This window comes from Trichechus manatus, unplaced genomic scaffold (assembly GCF_000243295.1).
Source record: "Trichechus manatus latirostris isolate Lorelei unplaced genomic scaffold, TriManLat1.0 scaffold00004, whole genome shotgun sequence".
NCBI lineage: Eukaryota > Metazoa > Chordata > Mammalia > Sirenia > Trichechidae > Trichechus > Trichechus manatus.
The window spans coordinates 24,136,941-24,160,671 of NW_004443940.1; the positions used below are offsets into that span (position 1 = coordinate 24,136,941).

The 23,731-nt window shown below is 37.7% G+C and overlaps 1 protein-coding gene across 2 annotated transcripts in view; it reads right to left on the reverse strand.

Annotated features, from left to right (window-relative positions):
- Positions 1–610: 610 nt before the first annotated feature.
- Positions 611–23,731, reverse strand: part of SLC5A7 (solute carrier family 5 member 7) — a 31,525-nt gene continuing 8,404 nt past the window's right edge. For both annotated transcript variants that reach the window (XM_004369298.1, XM_012556193.1), the window contains 7 exons: positions 20,225–20,338; positions 19,170–19,325; positions 11,603–11,751; positions 8,473–8,616; positions 4,947–5,100; positions 2,585–2,802; positions 611–1,350 (listed from right to left, as the gene is read on the reverse strand). In XM_004369298.1, coding sequence (XP_004369355.1) covers positions 721–1,350; positions 2,585–2,802; positions 4,947–5,100; positions 8,473–8,616; positions 11,603–11,751; positions 19,170–19,325; positions 20,225–20,338 — 1,565 coding nt within the window. In that variant the 3' untranslated portion in view covers positions 611–720. The remainder of the gene's footprint in view (positions 1,351–2,584; positions 2,803–4,946; positions 5,101–8,472; positions 8,617–11,602; positions 11,752–19,169; positions 19,326–20,224; positions 20,339–23,731) is intronic.

The window sequence follows — 23,731 nt, forward strand, 5'->3', positions numbered from 1 at the left end:
GTTGCAACTGCTGAATTTTTGGTTAGCAGCTGAGTGTTTAACCACTGCACCACCAGGGCTCCTTTGGAACATGAAAGAAGGGGTTACCGTATTTTTACACAAATAATGCACTCCTTCTATCTTTATTTGCCAACCGACCCTCCCCCTGCGAGGTATGTTCATAAGTGACGCTATACCAATTTTTTTTTTTACATATTGCTGTAAAAATTAGCTTAGCATGCTTATGGGAAACCTCATGAGGGGAGAGGGCATGGGTGGCAAACAGAAGACGCGCATTATTTGTGTAAACAGTATGGTAATCATCATGTTAAGAAAAATCAGCTGGTAAATTTATGGCACCATTCATAGACACATCAACAAACAAAAGTTTTGATCAAGACTACACAATTTCATTTTTCTTATGCCCTTAAACATCTACTTCCCTTTTACGTTATAAATAGAAATGTCCTATGTGGCCCCTGGTTCTTTGAGGGGAAGCTCTATTCATTTTTGAATAGCATCAAAATCAAAACTACTATGGATGAGAAAGGAAGTGGTTGCTTTCATAGGTATTTCCTTCCAGCTTGGCTTATATTTGTGCAATTGCACTTTATGTGGATTCTTGTCCTCTTGAACCTCGTTTATATTTCTTTTTAATGTACTTTTCTAGATGCTGCAAACCATCTTTCCAGGGCTACCCTATTATAGTGTGCTGTTTGAAAAACACTATTTTATTTGGGGTCATTGCAAATTATCTTCAGTCCCAGACCCTTCTGGACTGGAATTAACATCAAGGAGGGCCTCTTTATTGGTGAAAGTTGAGCTGAGAGTTACGCTCTGTCGAGGCTTCACAGGTGCAAGTTCATCTAATTTAATATTCTCATTTTTGACCAGAATTGTCTTATCCATGTTTTCTTCACTGTGCCTTGCAACAACAGCATCAAATACATCTAATTTTGGTGGCAAGGTTCCACTTTCGAATAGGTATTTGGCTAGATAAGAGATACAAGTGTTGGCTAAGAATGAGCTAACCATAGCAATCGTTTTAAATGGGAATCTCTGATTATATATACCATTCTTATCAGGATAATAGCCAGGGTAAAATATCAAGGGCTGCAGGTATAGATACGGCTCCCCTCCGGTTATTCTCAGGAAAAGGCCAGAAACATAACCTGCCACGGCCCCATACGTGTTGGTTCCCTTGATGAAGAGCACACAGAGCAGTTGCGGGAAGATGATGATGTAAATGAGGTCTGAACTGAGGTACCAGAGCCCATACACAGTCTTCGTTAGCAAGGCCATGGCTGTTGCAGAAGCTCCGAACACACACACAGTGATTCTCATGACCCAAACAATTTCCTTGTCTGAAGCCTGTAAGAGATCGCCACAGTGTCAGCTTTTCACGCAACATGTTGGCTCATGTAGGCAAAGAATTAAGATACGATTCTGTGCTTTAAAACTGGTCTAAAGAATCCCCTCTAATGGGCACAATCAACCTAAACTACAGCATCCAAATCAGACAATCCAGGTGGCCTCCTAGGTGGGCCTTCGGAAGGAGTTTATGTGTACCATATGGATGAAACATAGAACACCTGAGTCATTCCCCGAATGCACGGGGGAGAAGACAAATGAGCTAACCTGGTGTCATGGAGGAATAATAAAGCAAGGGAAGAATTCTCTTATTTTACATATTAGAAAATAGTTCTTCTGTGACAGTGAGAGAGCATGGACACATTCTTGCTTCCTCTCTCTGTAGGAGCACTACAATGTTTAAGGCTAACCACTGTCTGATCCCCTTACAGAGGGCTTGTCCAAGGAGTTTCCTTTCTGAGAAATGGCTGAGACCATTTTGTTAACCATGACCTAGAAAACCAGAGGGAAGCAAAGCTTTAGTCAATGAAGAAGGTGAAGAGGAACTCTTGACTCCTAAATGACCACAAGGACATGCTGTTATGCACTCACTCAATTCAATAAGGAAAACCAAACTGAGAGAATATTTTCTGAAAAAGGTAGACTTGGGAGTTCAAGTGAAGAGCAGTACAAATATTACAAAAATACCAGGTGAAACAACTTGCTTACCATGTTCTTCTCTCAGAGTTCTCAAGTTTCCTATAGTATTTAATTGAACTTTTTTAAAAACTTTTTTCTGATTTCATTACTTTTTCATGAGAAAGACAAAAATTTAAACTATAGCAATACGACTGTACCTCTTGAAAATAGTTATATTGATTTGCCCCGTTCACTACTAACTTGTATAATTACATGCATTGATAATACTCATTTTCGGTATTAATATTCATCATTATTTAATCTTGTATGCTTAATCAGAGTAGGCTCTAACCTTACACAGAAGTTAATGAGTATATAATTGTATAACCCGTTGCTGTCGAGTTGATTCTGACTCATAGCAATGCTGTAGGACAGAGTAGAACTGCCCCATAGTGTTTCAAGGAGCTCATGGATTTGAATTGCTGACCTTTCGGTTAGCAGTCTGAGCTCTTAACCACTTTGCCACTAGGGCTCCATATAGTTGTATATACACAGTAAATACTACAGCAGCAGCAACAATACTAATAAATTATAAGTTTTAAAAGACTCTTCTTACATTTTGTCTGAATGAAAGTTGGTAGATGTTCCGGGCAAACATTGAACTTGCTGATAAGATGGAAGAATCTGCTGATGACATAACAGCAGCAGACACTGCACCAAGACCAAAGAAAGAGATGTACACAGGGCAGAGGTACTGCAGAACGATTGGTAAAATCATGTCTGCTTCTTCCCTAGTCTTGGGATCTGGAAGCCCATATGCAGTCTGGTTCCAGTCTGTTGAATAGAAACAATAACAACCAACAACCAAAAATGCTATATATTCCTTGTCCATCTGGGGATCATTCTATTTACTAGATTGCCTTTGAAATAAATTCAGAATCACACATGTTAGTCTAATTGGGTGGGAAGTACACATACTGGTCAAACTGAATTGTCTTTATATATCCTAGCTTCCAATGGGCATTAGTTACAGTTAGTCTTTATTCACAATACCTACACAGAATATGATGGTGAAATATGTATTACTTTCCTGCAATAACATAGTGTTTTGGTGGCATTACATAGTATAAAATCATAGAAAACAAATGCTCTTAAACTCACTTATATTTTTCTTTAACCTTTTGGAAATGTGAGAGGACACTAATTTTTCATTCCTTGTTGCTCAATTATTCATGTGTAAATGTATACAGACATTAGTCCGGCTATTCTTACCCATCTTCTTCCTGTATGTAAACTTGGTTTTATAGCTACTGTGGCATTATTTTTTCCTCTATCTAAAGCCTCCTTGCATAAGATTCCACCTCCTAGAAGTGGGAAGTGTGCTACATTAAGGGCAGCATGTTTTTATTGAATAAAAAGTGCAGGCAGGCGTAAGGCTCAAATTTTGGGAAGATTTTGAACTTCTGGTATAATAAGCCTTGAACCAAAGTTTATTTTTGAATATAGCTTCTTTACTTTTTAATTATAGCACAAGCTGAAGAATACAATAGACTCTGAAGCAGCACATGAGTATAGCTTCTTTTTGATTTGCTGGACTTCTTTAATGTCATAATTACAACACCAAGTAAGAGTGCTTGCCCTTGGGTTGTACCAGTTTTTCTTCTCCTATCTTCCATTACAGTTGTTTAAAGCCATGCTTAGATAAAGCCAATTTTTGTACCAGTAACTGAGATGTTATGGTACCAGAAATGACAACCAAGATTGTATGCTTAATCCAAGAGATACACAGGTTTTATGCTGTTTTTATGAGTCTGTTGTCCTACAAAACAACAAACTGAAACACACACACACACACGCACACACACACACGTACATACAAATGGCCAGATCTGTTTTCTGCTTGTGAAATAGATGATGTCTTTTATTCACAGGCAAGCACTGGATACTATCTATACCAGCCATCTTTTTAAGTGTTTATATCGTGGATGAGCAGCTGGAATGGACAGTGTATACTATAAACCATGATTGGCCTTTTAAAAATTAAATAATCCAAGAAATAGCACTATTAATTGAAGTCAAAATAGCCATGTGAACATTACGCAGAATCATCTTTACGAAACACAACAGGGTAAAAGGTGAACTTTCTTTAATCTATTTTAATTAACACTACCTAGAAGACTCCTTCAAATTTGGATTAATGTGGTATACTTCCAGTAAATGCTCATGAAACTTGTATAGCATGGGAACATAAAGGTCAGGAGTAATTATAAATAAGTTCGATCAAATTAAGAGTGAGTTTTTAAAAAATGTTCTCCGTGGAGGCTAACTGGGTGATACGGATGCTGTAAGTTATGTAGTGCCGTGCTTTATCTTTCTCTTATGTACTTATTGGTTTATTTTTTCCAAGAAAGAAAACTCTTAATTAACAAACCATTGAAATATAAAGCAGGAATTTCAAGTTCGAGCAGTTCTTCAGTGGTCATGATACCTGTTTCATGATGAAGACAGGTAAACTTCTAGACAAGTGGCTGTCAATCCTGGCTGCAGTTGGACTCACCAACGGAGTTTCTTAAAAAAAAAACCTGATATCTGGCTCTATCTCAGACTGTTTAAATAAAATCCCTGGGGGTAGGCAAGAAATAGGTATTTTTAAAAAATATCTCCTCCCCTTTCCCTAGGTGATTTTAATACACAACCTTGGTCGAGAACCATTACTGACAGGAGCACATGTAGTTAATAAATAAATATGCCTACGTTTGGGGTGTGTGCTCACAAATGTTTTACTGATGGAGTAGCAGTCCCCAACACTTTGGAGACCATTGAATTATAAGACAAATTGTTGAGCGCTCTATCAAAGGTGTATATGGGAACTTACATGAGTGAAGTGGGGAGGTGGGGCAGCTGGTGGTAATTGGCAAGTTCGTTGGAATTGTGGTGAAGCCTGAATGGGTCAATTAGTGAAGCTCCAAGAGATTTACCTGTTGATGCTCCAATGGCCCCAATGAGTATGGCTGGTAGAGCCATCAGCAGGCACCCGAAAGCTGCCAGGAAGGACAGCACTTGAGCATAAGTGGCTGAGGATGAAGACAGAACCCTCTGGAAATAGGCTTGCCACGGGATTCCACCCAGTATCTGCATGGAAATCACATGGACTCACTTCTGAATCTGAGGCAGATAACATCTATCATAATTTTTTTAAATTAAGGCTTATTATAATCACATTTATCATACTAATAAATATGGCTCTAAAGTATAGAAAATCGTTCCCACATGCCACACATCTGAATATATGAATTAAGAGTCATATAATTATGTTATTGTCATATTTATACTTCCAATTGTGCAGAATTTTCTCAAGTTCTTTTCCTTTTAATTATATAGAATCATCTTTTCTTTTCCTTTACTTATTTCAAGCTGCATTATAACTACCCAGAAGCCTTCAATTTGTTCTCATCTGGAGGCTGAAACTATCATAAAATATTGTGAAAAGGTAAGAGTATGAAAGTAAGGTTTTTAATTTAAATCAATACAACTTAATAAATATTTATGGACTTGAGTCATGTGCTAGCTAATGTAATGGTTATCAGGGTACAATGATGAATACATCATACTTCTTGCCCTGGAGCTCATTGCCTAGTGGGAGAGTAAATGCTCTTTCCACAATGGAGTGTGCATAGTGTTCAAGACAATATACTGGGGCATCTGAAGAAAATATTGTAGCTGTTGTTAGGTGCCGTCAAGTTGGTTCCGACTCATAGCGACCCCATGCACAACAGAACAAAACATTGCCTGGGCCTGTGCCATGCTCACAATCATTGTTGCTATGTTTGAGCCCGTTGTTGCAGACGCTGTGTCAGTTCATCTTTGTAAGAGTCTTCCTCTTTCGCTGACTCTCTACTTTACCAAGCATGATGTCCTTCTCCAGGGACTGGTTCCTCCTGCTAATGTGTCCAAAGTACTTGAGACGAAGTCTCACCATCCTCACTTCAAAGGAGCATTCTGGCTGTACTTCTTCTAAAACAAATTTGTTCATTCTTCTGGCAGTCCATGGTATATTCAATATTCTTCATCAATACAGTAATTCAAATGCATCAATTTTTCTTTGCTCTTCCTTATTCATTGTCCAGCTTTCACATGCATATGGGGCAATTGAAAATACCATGGCCTGGGTCAGGAGCACCTTAGTTGTCTAAGTGATCTCTTTGCTTTTTAACAGTTTAAAGAGGTCTTTTGCAGTAGATTTGCCCTGTGCAATATGTTGTTTGATTTCTTGACTGTTGCTTCCATGGACGTTGATTGCAGATCCCAGTAAAATTAAATCCTTGACAACTTCAATATTTTCTTTGTTTATCATGATATTGGTCCAGTTGTGAGAATTTTCATTTTCTTTATGTTACGGTATAATCCATACTGAAGGCTATAGTCTTTGATTTTTATCAGTAAGTGCTTCAAGTCCTCTTCACTTTCAGCAAGTGAAGATAATATTAGAAGTTCTATTTATACTCATTTTTAGTTTATCCTTAAATATTATATAGTTGTTTTTATTAAACTGTTTATATAACATGTTAGTACAGTACATAAAACAAACCCATTGCTGTCGAGTTGATTTCAACTCATAGCAAACCCATAGGACGGAGGAGAACTGCCCCACAGGGTTTCCAAGGAACAGCTGGTGGATTCAAACTGCTGACCTTTTGGTTAGCAGCTTGAGCTCCTAACCACTGTGCCACCAGGGCTCCATATCTGTATCAGAGGTGTGCTTAAAATTTTTATTGGTGATACCAAAAGGTATGTATGGGAACAAAAATGAGAAACAATGATTAACTGGGGCAAACATACGAGTAGGATAAGCTGCAAGGGAATCAGGAAAACCTACAGAGGTGTACTGGTCTTTGAGCACTGAAAGGGTGAAGATGGAACGAGATGACAGTACCTGGAAGAGTAACTAATATGAAGGGGGAAAACAAAACCAAATATCTACGCAGCTGTCAAACTGCTATGTGTTGGTGTGATTAGAGGTCAGGGTGTGTGGGAGTGCTTAGGGAAGAGGCTGGAAAAATACTTTTTCGTGGATTATTGCCACTATCCTCTATCGGGCATAGAGTAGCAATTAAAGAAATGCTTGTTATATAAATGAATGAAGAAATGAGTGAGTGTCATGTGTCACAATGTATTGAAATTGTTTCTTTAATTGCCTCTTGCTCCCCCTATACTATAAGTCCTAGGTTGTCTGTCTTGTTTATGTTTATCACATATTGATTTCAAAACAATTTCTTTATTATAAAAGCCATATATGTTCAAAAGTTTTAAAACAATGTTAAAAGGAATCAGTGTGGTGCAGGGAAAGGACTTTGAGGTCTGTGACCCTCTGTTTCAATCCCTAGCTTAGATAATGGTGTGATTATCAACAAATTGCATACATTTTCTGAATCTTCCTCATCTCTTTCATATAAATACATGCCAAGCAGATTTTACACTTTTACTGCCTGCGCCAGTAAAGATATTTCCTGGTGAGCAAGCAGGAAAATATGAAAACAAACATGTTACCAGTGGTGGATTGGAAGGCTTCTTTCCTTAATGATTAAGAAATACCTTGACTCTCACTTTTCTTGAATGTTTACAAGTTTGAATTGAATGAATAAAGGCATTAAATACTATGCACATTTTTTACTGGGGCAGACACATTCACTTTAGTGTTGAAGTAATGCTAAGATCCAGCAAGTTGCCATAAATAAAAGTAAAATCACAAAATATCGTGACTCTTCCAAAGAAGAAATGAAAATAACCAATTTCTCCTTAAATTTTAATATAAAAAGTAACATATCTTACTTTGCCATCAAATATGGTGTGCTATTTTAATACAGTACCCCTCTAATTAGCAAAAAAAGTAAAAGTAGTAGGTTGGATTCGGTTGGATTATGTTTTTGTATCCATCCCCTAAGGTCAATGACTTTGCTCCAAGGTTCTGCATGTTCTCAAGCTGCCTCTCGCTTCCCAGGGCTTCTCTCTTGGCTTCATTCCTGAGTGACACTTCTCATCCAAACTCAAAGTAATTTATCTCATGCACTTAGGGCCTTATGATACCACTAATTTGCTTACTCTGTAATTCGAGACTGAGTGAGTTACTTATTTCAGAAGAAATTGACTTTTATTGATTTAATCCAAAAGACAAATTAAAGACTTTTAGATGACTTGGTTCTCAGATTGGGGGAGGTATTTGGGGTAGGCCATGGTGTTCCTTAACCTAAATCACAACTGAAATGCTGCCTATATACCACACATACCGCCATGGATGCTATCCTTTGAAGGCCTTGTTTGCTTTCCAGCTTTGATATTCGTCAGCTGCCACAGTCAGTGACTCCACCCTTCCAATATGGGGTAATCATTTTAGAATGGCCTTGATTTTCCAGTAGGCAAATTTTACTTGTAAATATGAAAAATTTAAAAATGCATTTGATTTTAAGACTCATTAAACTGCGTTCCTCAGATAAGGGCATCACTTACCAACAGGAGAAAACTATCAAGCCACGCGTAGACTTCATATGATTCAATGGTTCCCAGCCAAGGCTCCTGGTATTTAGCATGCACAGCAGTGAACCCAATGTCAGTAACTGCAGGATGTGACAGTGCAAATGGTACACCGATCCACTGCAAAGAGTGACGTTAGAGTGTTAGGCTATGATTTTTCATCCTTTAGTACATGCAAGATTTATGCTCTTTTTTCTCACTGATCACATAACCCAATAGTTCCTCTTGTTATGGCAGAGAAGGACCTGAAACCGTGTTCTCTGTGTGATATTATGGAATACTGATTTAGAAAAATTAAAGTAAGACAATGTCTACTTCTGTGATTAATTATACTGTATCATATGAACTGGAGCCCTGGTGGCACAGTGGTTAAGAGCTTGGCTGCTAACCAAAAGGTTGGCAGTTCAAATCCACCAGCCACTCCTTGGAAACCCTATGGGGCAGTTCTACTTTGTCCAACAGAGTTACCATGAGTTGGAATCGACTTGATGGCAATGGGTTATCAAATGAACTATAGGAGTAGTCACCAAATACCTTTATGGAAGAAAACATTAAATTTCAGAATATTATGTATATTAATTTTTGTTATGTTTTATTTGAATTAGCGGAAGATTTCCATTCATTAAAGTGACTATAAAAGATGTGGTTGAGAAACTGGTAGATGAATCAAATCTTCAAGAGTAGACCCTGTACTAAGAGGTAGAAGAAGAAGGCATTAAAGAAAGAAATGGTCTCGTTAAGCAAGGCAAAGAGTAGAAGATTATATGGTGTGTGTGTGTGTGTGTGTGTGTGTGTTAGGTGACTGGGTTTGCTGGCATGGGGTGACATAGGGGAATGGAAAGATAAAGAGACGTGTGAAGAGAATCTTGAATTGCAAGCTGAGGGATTTGTATTTCATTCTTTAGTCAACTGCAAGCTAGTGAAATTTCTTCTGAGTTAAATATATAGTTGAAGATCAGGAAGAGCAATAAAGTGGTACTGAAATAACCCAATAAAGACCTAAAGCAGAATTGTGACACTGGAAATGGAAAGATATTGGTACTAAAAAGGATTATGAAGAGAGTGTCAACAGCCCAATGATTCTAACAGGAAGAGAGCAGCCAGGAAGAGGGAAGGCTAACATATGGACCTGAAGCTTACAGTTTGGGATATAGAAAGATGATGATAAAATCAACAGAATTAGAGAAATTGGGAAGAGGGGATGGTTTAAGATGTAAATTGATTAATTAATATGCATGTAAACCAATCTGAAGATCGGAAAACAGATCATTCTTGGTCTTTTATACAGCCTGTTGAATACGTCCTTCATTAGTTACCAACAGAATGTGTTGTAATTGAATTTTGCAGCAGAAAAACATTCTAGCATATATCCTGATATCATATATATATTTGCCCTACCATCGTTATACTAGCACATTTGATTTATGTACCTGTGTGTTTTAAGTTCTAGTCTCATGCAAAGCAGTAGGAAATCACATATATCATCAATAAATAGATTCATCCCTTGGGATTGTGTTTCTTAGAATACCAAGTGCTTTCAGTTATGAGACCTGCCATGGCCAAATGAACTTCACCTGTGATGTTCTCCACAAAGATTTATTTCTGTGTTCTTTGTTTTATTTTTGGAAGTTTATGGTGATACTAAGAAAAATTCAGAATTCCAGCACTGTCTTCTTGATCTCGGCAATTTAAAAAATAAAAAATGGAAGTCCTTGAATAAATCAGATATTCTCAAATTCAGTTAAAACAAGGATGAATGAAATTCCATGAAATGCAAATAAAACATATAGGAGAAAAAGAGGAAACATTATAATCTTTGCTAGTGTATGTAAATTTACAATTACATTTTCAATCTAATCTTTGTCAGTTCTTTTAATCTTTCCCCTTGGATATTATTAGAGATGTTAGAAAATAGGAAAATGAGTATGAGGTTCATTTCTTCATTTTTCCTTCTTAAGCGTCCAGTGTAAACACTATAATAGAGTGAAAAGCCTTTCAGTATGAGAAAGATAAAGGAAAAGGAGGAGAATTAAGGGGGCCTGGACCATTTTTGGGAAAATGAGTCACGAATCTTCCATCTTAGCAGGCTGAGTCTTGTGGTCTTCACACAAGGACATTGCCCCTACAGGATGCACAAATGAGATAATGTATGTGAAAGACCCCAGCACAGAGTAGACACACTATAAATAAGAAATTTCTTTACCCTTCCCTTGATATGTTTTAGATGTTGCATTTCATTTCATGTATAATTATAATCTTCATGTTTTAAGATGTGAGTTCACAAAGAATAAACAATGACTAAAACATGTCCATGATAAACACAAAGGTACTTTTCTTAAATACTAATAATACTCATGTCTTGTAGTTATACAGTACCTTTTACTTAATAAGATACTTACACATGTATTATTTAATCTAGGACTTACAAGAAAATAGATAATAAATCTTTCTAGTGTCTTATATAATTAAACTTTTTCTTTGTTTTTAGATGCCAAATGGTGATGATTAATATTTGAAATCCACTTTTTTTCCAAAGGCCTCATATGAAATAATTTCTAACTCCTACAAGCAGTATAATCGATTAGCCAAAACTAATATAAGGGGAAGTTAAGAGATTTGTACAGGTTAGCACTAGTTTTTAAACTCCGAGGGGAGTGTGTTGACATCAAAACTCAGAGATGATCACACGTACGTTTCCATTAAAAATAGGCATGAAGGAAAGGAAGACTTGGATCTTTCTAAGAATCAAACTAGGGGCACACTTTCAAAATCTAACAAATCAGAGTTTTTCATCTAATTAATTCATAGAGAAATATAAAATTGCATACAGTATGTGACTTATTATGTATTAGTCATGATAGGAAATAAAATTTGTACTAATTTTTCTTGAGTTACTACAAAATGTTTTATTATCTTAAAAAAAAAAAAAAATCTGTGTCCTAAGGTTCACCCTTCAGCCAAAGAGTAGACAGGCCCATAAAACAAAACGAGATTAATGGGCACACCAGCCCAGGGGCAAGGACGAGAAGGGAGGAGGGGACAAGAAGGAAAAACAAAGAGAAAGAGGAAAAAAAGAAAAAAAAAATCTGTGGATGACCACACTCACCAGTCCTACAAAAATGCAAAAGAGTTGAACGACATCTGTGTAGGCCACCGAGTAGAGTCCCCCCACGAGGGTGTACAGAATGGCAATGACCGCTGAGACAATGACAGAAGCATGCACGTCCACGTCAATGATCACGCTGATGGTAGCCCCTGAAAAAAGCAAAACAGGAGAATGCTGTCGTCCAGGTGTTCAGATGGATTCCACTTCCTGTTGCATAATACATGGAAAGTTCAGTGACTGCAAGATAGTTTTCTGTGTCATGTGAAGTGTATTAGATGGATGAAAGCAGCTGAAGTGAACTTGAGTTTTGAAATTTAAACATTTTTATATCACAGTAAATTAAATAGAGGAGCCCTGGTAGCGCACTGGTTAAGCACTCCGCTGCTAACCAAAGGTCAGCTGTTCGAATCTACCAGGGGCTCCATGGTACAAAAGACCGGGCGGTCTGCTGCCGTAAAGATTACAGCCTCGGAAACCCTATGCGGTGGTTCTGCTCTGTCCTATGGGGTCGCTGTGAATCAAAATCTACTTGACGGCACGCAACAGCAACAATAAATTAAATATGCATATGTGTATGTGTATACATATACATACACATATACATATATTGCTTTCTGAAATTAGCGCTTTGCTAACTTATTTATGTGGCAGACACCTGGAATTCATGATTAAAAAGGAAAAAAAAAACCCACACCCCTTGGCGTCTAGTCGATTTCGACTCATAGCGATCCTGTAGGACAGAGTAGAACTGCCCCACGGGGTTTCCAAGGAGTGGCTGGTGGATTCGAATTTCCGACGTTTTGGTAAGCAGCTGAGCTCTTAACCACTGTGCCACAAGGGCTCCGGAATTCATGACAAAAACCCCAAAATACCAAATTTGTTGCTGTCAAATCGATTCTGACTCATAGTGACCCTATACTACAGAGCCCCATAGGGTTTCCAAGGAGTGGCTGGTGAATTTGAACTGGCGATCTTTTTGGTTAGCAGCCAAATGCTTAGCCACTGAGCCACCGGGGTTCCTGCAACCATAACAGGGATTCATTAAATACTGATAAATTTAATTCTACCATAAAAACTTGCAATAATTTTACCAACTATTTGAGACTCTGACTTAATTAAATATGTGCAATATATAAACTCACACCCATGAGAAAAACAAGCCTTTATGGTCAGCAGATGACCCATTTCCATATTTTACAATTAATATTCATCTGCTATTTTGCATTCACTCTGCCTCCTGCTAATCTTTGATAACTGACAAATGACACCAAAGGCTTGGGACAAAGTTATAGGAGAAAAATCATAAAATTGGTAAATTGTATCTATCAATATTTTCTCTTTAAAATTCATAAAAGGTCACTGCTGTCTTATTTAGTTGGTAGAATGCAGTATCCTTAAGGACACAAAGTGGCTGCTAACAAGGGGCAGTTACATGCCATTAAACATTTCACAGGGCCACGATACTATGTGTTCCTGGATGCACAAGGCAGGGAGAACATCAAAACTGCAAGCTGCTCAGAAAATAACAGTTGGATCTGGTGACAGACAAAGGGGCTTTCCAGCGGAGGTAATTTAAGAACAGATGCCTATGGAACAGCAAAGGGACTTTCCAGGAACACAGCAGACGTAACTTCATAGGGGATTAAAGTAATGCTTACTCTTACAAGATTAGCACCAAGTAGAATACAGGCACTCCCCAGGTTGCCAATGTCCCATATACCGACAGCTCGTACTTGCCCTTTAATGTTATGTGAATTTGCCCTCACTTTGAAACGATGGAACCAGCGCCCCAAAAAACCAAATACACCACTGTTGAGTCGATTCTGACTCATAGCGACCCCATAGGACAAAGCAGAACTGCCACAGAGGGTTTCTAAGGCTGTACATCTTTACAGAAGCAGACTGCCACATCTTTCTGCTCCTGAGTGGCTGGGGGGTTCAAACTGCCAACCTTTTGGTTAGCAGCCTAGTCCCTTAACCATTGTGCCACCAGGGCTCCTGAACCAATCCTTACTCGCAACAAATTCTTCACACAATTACTTTCACTTGCTGCATGTGCAGCTTTAAAATCACTGAAAAGGCTTCGAGCCTTTTCTTGCGCTAGACCAAAAGCCAAACCCACTGGCATTTGGTTAAATTCTGACTCATAGCGACCTTACAGGACAGAGTAGAACTGCCCCATAGGGTTTCCAAGGAGTGGCTGGTGGATTTGAACTGCTGGCCTTTGGTTAACAGCCTGAGCTCTTAACCACTGTGCCGCCAGGGCTCCTCTTGCACTAAAGTAAAGCTAAATAAGAACCGTATGCGCTTGCTCTGACTTCCTACAAATGCTTAAAGACACACTCAGGAACAAATCTCCTTCATAACCCGGGGACTTATAATGAAGCTATGTAGTTGAAACTAGCACCTGGGCTCCATTGGATTATAAAATGTAGCTTTAGAAACCACCCAGCTGAGACCCATCCTTGGATGGACAGCCTCCTGGTCAGCCAGGTGCTCGACCCCCGGGCTGTAGGGTGCCCTGCCATGTGTACCATTGCTGTCCTGTGTTGTAAGAACACTGATAAACTGCTCCAGCATCAACAACTGCGCCTCTAGACTCATCTCTGGAGATCCTGAATCCTGGGGACTCTGTCACCCCTGAGGATTCTCTGCACCCTCCAGACTCCCCAAACACGACATGGAACATGTCAGTTCCACTCACAGGACACCAGTATCCTGAAGGGCTCTAGTTTTGAGTGCCATATTTTTATGTAATTTTCATCAAAATTTTAAACCTGTCCTAGAAACAAATTTATTTTTCTTTTACTTTATAAATTTGTTTCTCATATTTGTTGGTTTCTATATTTCCAGTGAAGCCCTGGTGGTGCAGTGGTTAAGAGCTCAGCTGCTAACCAAAGGGTCGGCAGTTCAAATTCACCAGATGCTCCTCAGAAAGCCTCTGGGGCAGTTCTTCTCTGTCTTCTAGAGTCACTCTGAATCAGAATCAACTTGACGGCAATGGGGTTTTTTTTGGTTTTATATTTCCAACGAGAATATTACGCTATCAACAGTTTCCACCACTGTGATTCTTGGACTATCAATTCAGAATTCACCTGTTGCTTCTACAAATCCTTTTTCCATCATTTTCAAAAGCTATATAGGTTGTATTTCATATTATTAAATGCAGAAATGATGGACATGCTAATATACATGCTAGCAATTCTGTGATTTTTCTTGTACCATCATTTGCAGTCAGCTGTCTTACCCTTCACTACCACTTCTCAACTGGCATACTAATAATGTATGCAACCCACAAGAGATGAAAATCTGTTATCTTAGATGACAATATCAGATATTTTGATCTAAGATAGAAACCTGAATTTTTTTACAATTTTGTATTGTTTTTGCTTTAGTAATAAAATTAAATTTCTTTCTTGAGTAAAGACCAATTAAAAAGAAAAACCTGGTAAGGAGTTGGAGGATGAAGATTTGTGAGTGACTTGGGATAATTGACTGAGTTATTGCTGTATGAGTATTTAACAGGTTGTTTCTCGTTTTTTTTATTCCCCCCCTGAAATCCTTTACTTCACACTGAAACTTTAGTTTCAACTCACTGCCATTCTTCTCTTGGTATAATTCTCCACTTTAATAACAATTCCAAGCCATACTCCATGAATTATAGAAACTTCAATTATTGCCCTACCCTGTTTGAATACTATTTAATTCTCTACACATGACTGAAAAGTCTATAATCCTGGACTTCCAAAGAGTAGGGAGCATTTATGGTATAGAAGAAAGATCACAGGACTGGGATCCTAAGTATTTGGGGTCCTAGTAGACTCTACCACTTGGTTGTAACTCTGCTTTTAGAGAATTCACAACCTCTCTATTTTCTCACCTGTCATAGGGATGTTGTGAGAATAATGAGATAATAGCAAGTGCTCTAAAAACTCTAGCATGTTATGGAAAATGTACCATATTTCTCTAAAATGTTGCATGAGTAACTCAATCAATCATAGTGAGTAAAATCAGTTATACTCCCAAATCTTCTGTGAAATATTAGTCTATCTACCCAGGCATAAAAAGAAATTTATTGTAAATACGGTTGTAAGATGTGAAAAATTCACTAAATTTGCACTGTTAGACCTGTAAATGTAAATTTCTTTAAAAAGTTACAGATACTACTTATTTATATTAAGCAGATAATTTAAGACTCTTCTACATTTCAGTAGTGAACTATGCACATTCACAGTAAGATGGTAGTGAATCTTATACTCCTCAATTCTTAAGTGTCTGAGGTTATTTCTAATAAGTAATAAGTGAATTATGCCCAGTTATCAATTTTGAAGAAAGCATAGATGTTAGTTTCAAAATATACTCACACTTTTCTTACCAGAGGACAGATTTCATATCTGTTCTTCGATCTGTGTGAGTATGTGTATGTGTGCATGTGCATGTGTGCATAGATATTAACAGGTTTTACATGTTTTGAAATACACATACAGACACATAGAACACAGAAACATAACCAACTGCAACAGAGTTCAGAGTTTAGCTATTATGTTTTATATTTACAGAATAGTTTTGAAGCGTTAGCTTATTAATTCTATTCTCCCTTCAGGGCTCTTTTATATAAGTTAATATTTATTCAGTGAGAGTGAACATTTTGTATTTTCTGTTAGTCATTCAGCCTACTCTTTTCTTGACACCTCAGCAGGTCGTTTACTCTTAAAACCAAAATTTTCTGGTGTTGAAACCAATGGCAAATAAACTCCCATTGCTTCTTAGCTAATGAGAGCAACGTGAGAAGGGAGATGTAATTTTACATATAATTTTATTAGAATATAAGAGCAGTAGTAGCTGCTGAGTATTATTGTATAGCACCAGGAAAGAGTGACATTTTGCACAGAGTTATTACAGTATTTCATAACTAGCAATTTCTCTTCTTACCCACACCCAAGTCGCTTTCTTGTTGTACAGTTTGGGACCAGGAAAGTAAGAGAAGATTATTTGGGAGTTTGGGGAGGGAAAGGAGAGGAAGTTATTGTAACATAATATCTGACAGTACAGAGGCCTTCTCTGACAGCAATTCTGGAGCAGAAGTCACGTTTGTACTCCACAACATGTAACATAGAGGTAGATTATTTTACCTTACTTTCGTTCTGACCACTTTAAGTCTGGTTGTAGACTTAAGCCTTTTATTTCCATTTGTAAGAAGACATGGGGAATAATATATACATTAAGTACCTGGATGCCAAAACATTGACATAGTTCACTGGGGAAGGTTGTGGAACTTCCAACTCTCTTGATCATCTCGAAGGAACTCAACAGTCAGGATGGTTTGGATTTCCCCTTGATCAAAAGGTAGGGTATTGAGCCTGAGGATCTCCCATCATCCCACTGAAATCTCTTGTTTTCTAAATCTTAAAAATAGGCTAAGAATCCAAGGGCCAAGACAAATTCTCCTTAGCATTAATTTATCTTTGTAGTGAGTTAGACCCTAAAGAGTCTAAGTTCATCTTCTAGATCCCTAAAAATGTCCACAACCCAATACTTTACAATGTAATAAGATTACATTGAGGAGAAAGGAGCAACTTTGGTATCGCTTTTCTTCTTCTTTTTGGAAGGAAGTATAGCTGTAACAGATCCATTCATTCATTCATTCACGCTTTTGTGGTAGTGTTATAACTGTTAAGACATGAGTCATGCCTTCAAGGAGTTTATAATCCATTTTGCTCTGTTGCAAATTGGGCATGAAATAGATTAAACAGGCAACTAACCATACGAAGTGATAAGTCCTATAAAGAAAAACACCAGGTACCTAAGAAATCCTATTGGAAAAGCAGCCAACAAGTTCAGGGATGACAATTGCAAGGAAGCGGTATCTGTGAGAAGATCTGACGAACATTTAGTTGTTAGCCAGGCAGATGGTGACAGAAGAAAGAGAAATGAATGCAAAGCAGAGGACACTTGGGCCTGCAAAGTGTCAGAGGTAAAGCAGCAGGACTACAACTCAGAAAGACAGAGTGGGACAGGTGGGGGACGGGATATTAAAAAGAGGGACTAATCAGGGCTGGGTCATAAAAGATCTTATGAGCCTTGTTAAAATATTTGGCTTTAAGCAGAGAAGGGACATGATTAGATTTGCACTTTAGAAAGATGATTCTGGCTATCATGTGGAGAGTACTGGAGGGGGAGAGTACTGTGAGCAGGGAGAATGTTGTAATAATCAAATAGAGGGAGACTGAGGGCGTCCCAGGCTGTGATAGAGTAGAAGCAAGACAGAGGCAGGGAGGGATCCAAGAAGAATGTTGAAGAAGCCTGTTGGGAGTGCAAGTGGCCAAGGATGGATCCCAGAGCTTAACTGAGTAACTGACAGGATGTAGGTGGGTAGGGGCTGGGAGGTAGGATGGAGGATGGGGCTATGGGGGGGCGTGCATGAGGCAGTGCAGACCCTCACAGTGGGCTCTACATCTCCTATCTGCCTCAATAGTCTCAGTCTGTTCAAATATTCTCAACTAGCCACAAACAGTGCACCTCAAGAAAACGAACATGAAGATGGCACAGGACAGGACAACGGTTCATTCAGTTATGCATATGGTTGCCACGAGTCAAAGGCGATTCAACGGCACTAACGACAACAAATCTTTACCTCTAATATTAGGTCGGAGGTGAGGAGAAGCTCGGGGAAGGGGGAATATCTTTTTATATGAGGAGAAATCCTTGTTATCTTCTACTATACTTCATTTTCCCAATTATAAACCACAGAACTGTATTTTTAAAATATCAACGTATTGAAATATTTCATGTGTAGAGTTTTGCCGTGTGGTTTATATTATTACCCATTCCTTCAGCAGAGGACTGTGGATACTTCATTTCTCTGGGAACGTTATTTATGGTTGGGATCGACCCTTGGTTTTATGTTGGTTTTTAACTAGATACTTTATTAAAAAGCCAGTATCTCCAGAAATATATTAAATTTTTTTTAAAATGCATGCAATACTTTTTTTAGAGGAGTTCAGATTGGTTTGCATATGTTCTCATATTAATTAACACAACAGCTATTAGAGGGAAAAGCAGTGGGAGCTAAAAGTTATGAGTCCAAAGAAAGGAGACTATTGTAAAAATGTAGGCTATAAAACATTGATTTACATTTTTTTTTCAATGCAAAGAATATGTATTAATATCCCCTTTCCTTCTGGCTCATGGACCCTTGTTTTGAAAATATTTTAAATAAACCACACTTTTTAATTATGCTTAATTAATGCTCTGTTCAAAATCACATATGACTTCCAAAAGCAACTTTTGATCATTGTAAGACAACCCATAGTTATCACCCTAATGATGCAATTCAGGTCAAAAACAAATGCAATTGAAATTGTATTTAACCTCTGTAGCCATATTGCAGGTGAATGTAGAATTTCTGTTAAGCTTTTATGGATACAAAAATGGCTCAGAATATGGTTTTAATTAAAAAAAAAATCTAAGAAGCCAAAGCTGAATAAAGTAAAGTTGTGTATCTGATGTTCAGTCAACCGAAGAGGCACCGCTAGAACATTGTTAACATTGGTTCATTGGTCCTTACCTAAAGCAGAGAAAATCGATGCAGCCCAGAACATTTCTCCCATTAGGGCTGGGATAAATATGAGCCCACCCATGCGTTTTCCATAGATCTGCTGAAATGGGTCTAGCATTGTCACATATCCCTTCGAACGCATAGGTTTTGCAAAGAATAGACCACCTAAAGTAAATCAAACAAGTGTTTATGAGAACATAAAAAATTCATAATATAATAGTCATCACCAACCTTTTACTATCCATAGTTTCTTAAAAGAAATGATTTTCTTTGAAACACCTATATGTGTTTGGAGTCCTGGTGGTGCAGTAGTTAAGAACTTGGCTGCTAACCAAAATGTCAGCAGTTCAACCACACCAGCCACTCCTTGAAACAGTTCTACTCTGTCCTATAGGGTTGCCATGAGTTGGAATCAACTCGACATCAAAGGGCTTGGTTTTTTTATATGTGTTGAGGAACCAGTCTGAAATATGAGATATTTGCAATCAACTATAAATTTCTTAGTACACTGAACACTGTATGCATCCAAAGGACAACTGGATGGCATATCTGAAGCGTATAAATTGAAAAATGTTGACCAGTAAGATGTTCACTAAAATGCTTTGATACATTTGTATCTCCCAGCATAATATTTAGAATAAGCACAGAATCTAATAAAAATAGCTTGAGTGCAAAAATATATATAATATTTTTGACCTTTTATTAACTTGATTTAGAAAAAGAACTTCAGGTACAAGTCACATTGATTCATTTTTAATGATACATCCATACTATTTTTGAAAGAAATAAAACATCATTATGTTAAAAAATTCAGTGTTCTATTAGCTACAGGGTAAAAAAAATATTTTTTTTTTTTACGTATTTCTTAATCAAAAGACTGAATAAACCAAGCATTAACATCCTGTTACTTACTAATTTCTGACAACAGCTACTTAGAGATTTCTGGGAACATTTTTTTCCACAATAGTTATTCACATTGTTTGACTGGTTATTTCACTTGTTATTTATACTCCTATTCTTTATGCTTTACTGAATGAGTCACTGAGATTTAAACTTTCACTTACCTAAAATCAGACTAAGAGAATATCCAATTGGTGCCTGAGCCCAAACGAGGCCATAATCTGGTACGTATACTGCTTCAGCGGTCCCATTTATATAACCTCCTCCAACCCAGGTGGCTGAAATAAATAAAAAGTAAGGGAGTGAGACACTTCACCAAAGAAGACATTCAAGTGGCCAACAAACACATGAGGAAATGCTCATGTTCACTAGCCATTAGAGAAATGCAAATTAAAACCACAATGAGATACCACCTCACCTCGGCATTACTGGCAAGAATCAAAAACACTGGAAATAACAAATGTTGGAGAGGCTGTGGGAAGATCGGAACTCTTATGCACTGCTGGCAGGAATGCAAAATGATACAACCATTTTGGAAAATGATATGGAGCTTCCTTAGAAAGCTAGAAATAGAAATACCATACGATCCAGCAATCCTGCTCCTAGGAATATATCCTAGAGAAATAAGAGCCGTCACACCAATAGACATATGTACGCCCATGTTCATGGCAGCACTGTTCACAATAGCAAAAAGATGGAAACAACCTAGATGCCCATCAACAGATGAATGGATAAACAAGCTATGGTACATACACACAATGGAGTACTACACAATGATTAAAAACAATGATGACTCTGTGAAGCATCTCATAACATGGATGAAACTGGAGGACATTATGCTGAGTGAAATAAGTCAATCACAAAAGGACAAATATTATATGAGACCTCTATTGTAAAAACCTATGAAAAAGTTCACATACAAAATGTAACAATCTTTGTTGGTTACCAGGGATGGGAGGGGGGGGGGGAAATACTAAATAGGCAATAGGTAAGTGGTATCTTGGGTGAAGGGTGAGACGGTACACAGTACAGGGGAAACCAGCACAACTTGTACAAGGAAAGGTCATAGAAGCTCCATAGACACACCCAAACTCCCTGAGGGACTGAATTGCTGGGCGGAGGGCTGTGGGGACCATGGTCTCGAGGAATGTCTAGCTCAACTGGCATAACACAGTTTATAAAGGCAATATTCTACATTCTACCTTGGTGAGTAGTGTCTGGGGTCTTAAAAGCCTGTGAGCAGCCATCTAAGATACTCCACTGGTCTCACCCCTTCGGGAGCAAGGGAGAATGAAGAGAACAGGAGACAAGGAAAGATTAGTCCAAAGGACTGATGGACCACAGCTACCAAGGCCTCCACCAGACTGAGTCCAGTATAGCTAGATGGTGCCTGGCTACCACCACTGACTGCTCTGACCAAGATCACAACAGAGGGTTCTGGACAGAGCTGGAGAAGGATGTAGAACAAAATTCTAACACACAGACAAAAAAGACCAGATTTACTGGCCTGAAAGAGACTGGAGAAACCCCGAGAGTACGGCCCCCAGACACCGTTTTAGCTCAGTGGTGAAGTCACTTCTGAGGATCACCGTTCAGCCAGGGATTGGACAGCCCCATAAAACAAAACGGGACTAATGAGGCACAGCAGTCCAGGGACAAGGACTAGAAGGTAGAAGGGGACAGGAAAGCTAGTGATAGGGAACCCAAGGTTGAGTAAGGACAGTGTCGAGATGTAGTGGGGTTCTTAACCATTGTCACAGGGCAACATTTGTAGTAACTGTTTAATGAGAAACTATTTTGATCTGTAAACTTTCATCTAAAGTGAGAATAGCAGCACAACGGGAAGAACGTAGTCGATGTCACTGAATTGTGCATGTAGAAATTTCTGAAATGGTCTATCTTTGGCTAGGTATATTTTCACCAAAAAAAAAAAAAAAAAAAGGTTGAAAAGGGAGAGTGTTGACATGTTGTGGGGTTGTTAACCAATGTCATAAGACAATATGTGTACTGACTAATGAGAAATTATTTGTTCTGTTAACCTTCACCTAAAGTACAATTAAAAAAAAAAAAAGTAAGGGAGTGACACTATGTTACCTGTCACGCCCTAGACCCACTCTATTCAATGTAGGAGCCACTAGCCTCACGTAGCTCTGAGCACATGAAATACAACTTGTCCAAATTGAGATTTTTTTTGTAAGTGTAACATTCACATCATATTCTAAAGACTTAGTATGGAAAACTTAATATAAAATATCTCAGTAATTTTTTTGTATTGCTTCCATGTTGAAATGGAATATATTGAGTTAAATAAAATATATTATTAACATTAACTCACCTTTTTTTTTACATTTTTAAAAGTGGCTTGTTGAAAATTTGACGTTATATCTGTGGCTAACATAATTCTACTATACAGTGCTACTCTAGATGTTTTGTAAATACATTTAGTTATCAACCCTTTTTAATGCTATTATTATAGTATATCATAAAGTCTGAGATCATACAATGTATTATATGATTACTTCCATCACCAGTAACTCTACATCTTTACCCCAGCCTGCATAACGGTCAAGTGTCTTTATTTCAATGCCCTTTTGTTTTAATTGTATTGATCTCTTCACACTGATCATAACTATTGTCCTCCAGGAGTAGTGTGGGGGGTGTATATGTGTGTATGTGTGCTTTTCATCAATGGAGTCTTTTCTTAAACTTTGAAGATATACGATTCTGGAAAATCTGGTCTGCATCTCAGTGAACTTGCACTTACTACCTTAAATTGTTGGAAGGGGAAAGGAAGGGGAGCGATAACAATTCGACCCCTAGGCGTCCCTCTGTGTTACATTAGCTTTTCCTTTCTCTTCCCAACTACCCAATATACCCTTAGGGCCTAGACTAGCACTCATGATCATTGAAAATGCTGACTGTGTACTCACTTGCAATTCTTGATTCTAATATGGATCTTTTGGTAGGATATTTGGTAGTGCATAGAGAATAATAAGAAAATATGTGTTCCTCAGATTTTCATATATAAAATTTCTGAAGCATAACAGCAAGAAAAGAGGAAGCTCAAGGAACAAAGAAACCAAAGAAAATACGTTTTGGCTAAACAAGATTGGGCCAAGAGTAATCTACAAGCTCTTATCATTTTCTTTGAGTTGATAATACAATATTTGAACCTTGCTGAAAAGTGAAGGTTAAGTCTTTGCAGTTTATATCCTTTTAAAACTATATTCAAAATAATCAAAATGATCCCTATATAAAATTTGTGTAAAATTATGAGGAATATTGACTGGTCAGAAGCTTAATTATTAGACATGAGACTGAATAAAATTTGATTCTAAAGAATTTTCTTAAATCTTACAATTAGACTGTAAATCAGTGAAAGAAATAATACATATAAAAACCTAAGACAAGCACTTCTGCTTATGTCTTTCAATCCAGTACAAGCAAAAAAAAAAAAAAGAGAGTGTTTTGGGATAAATACTATTTTTTAAAGATTACCATGAAAAAACCTTGTTGCAAGGGAATTCAGGTACATTTAAATGGAAGGTATATATACAAAATTCTGAAGGGACGACAAATACATATTTAGCAATATGTCACTTCCATCTTCACAGTAGCTTCTACGTAGGTTGTTAACAAATAACAATTGCTATTACTTGTTTTTCTCATTC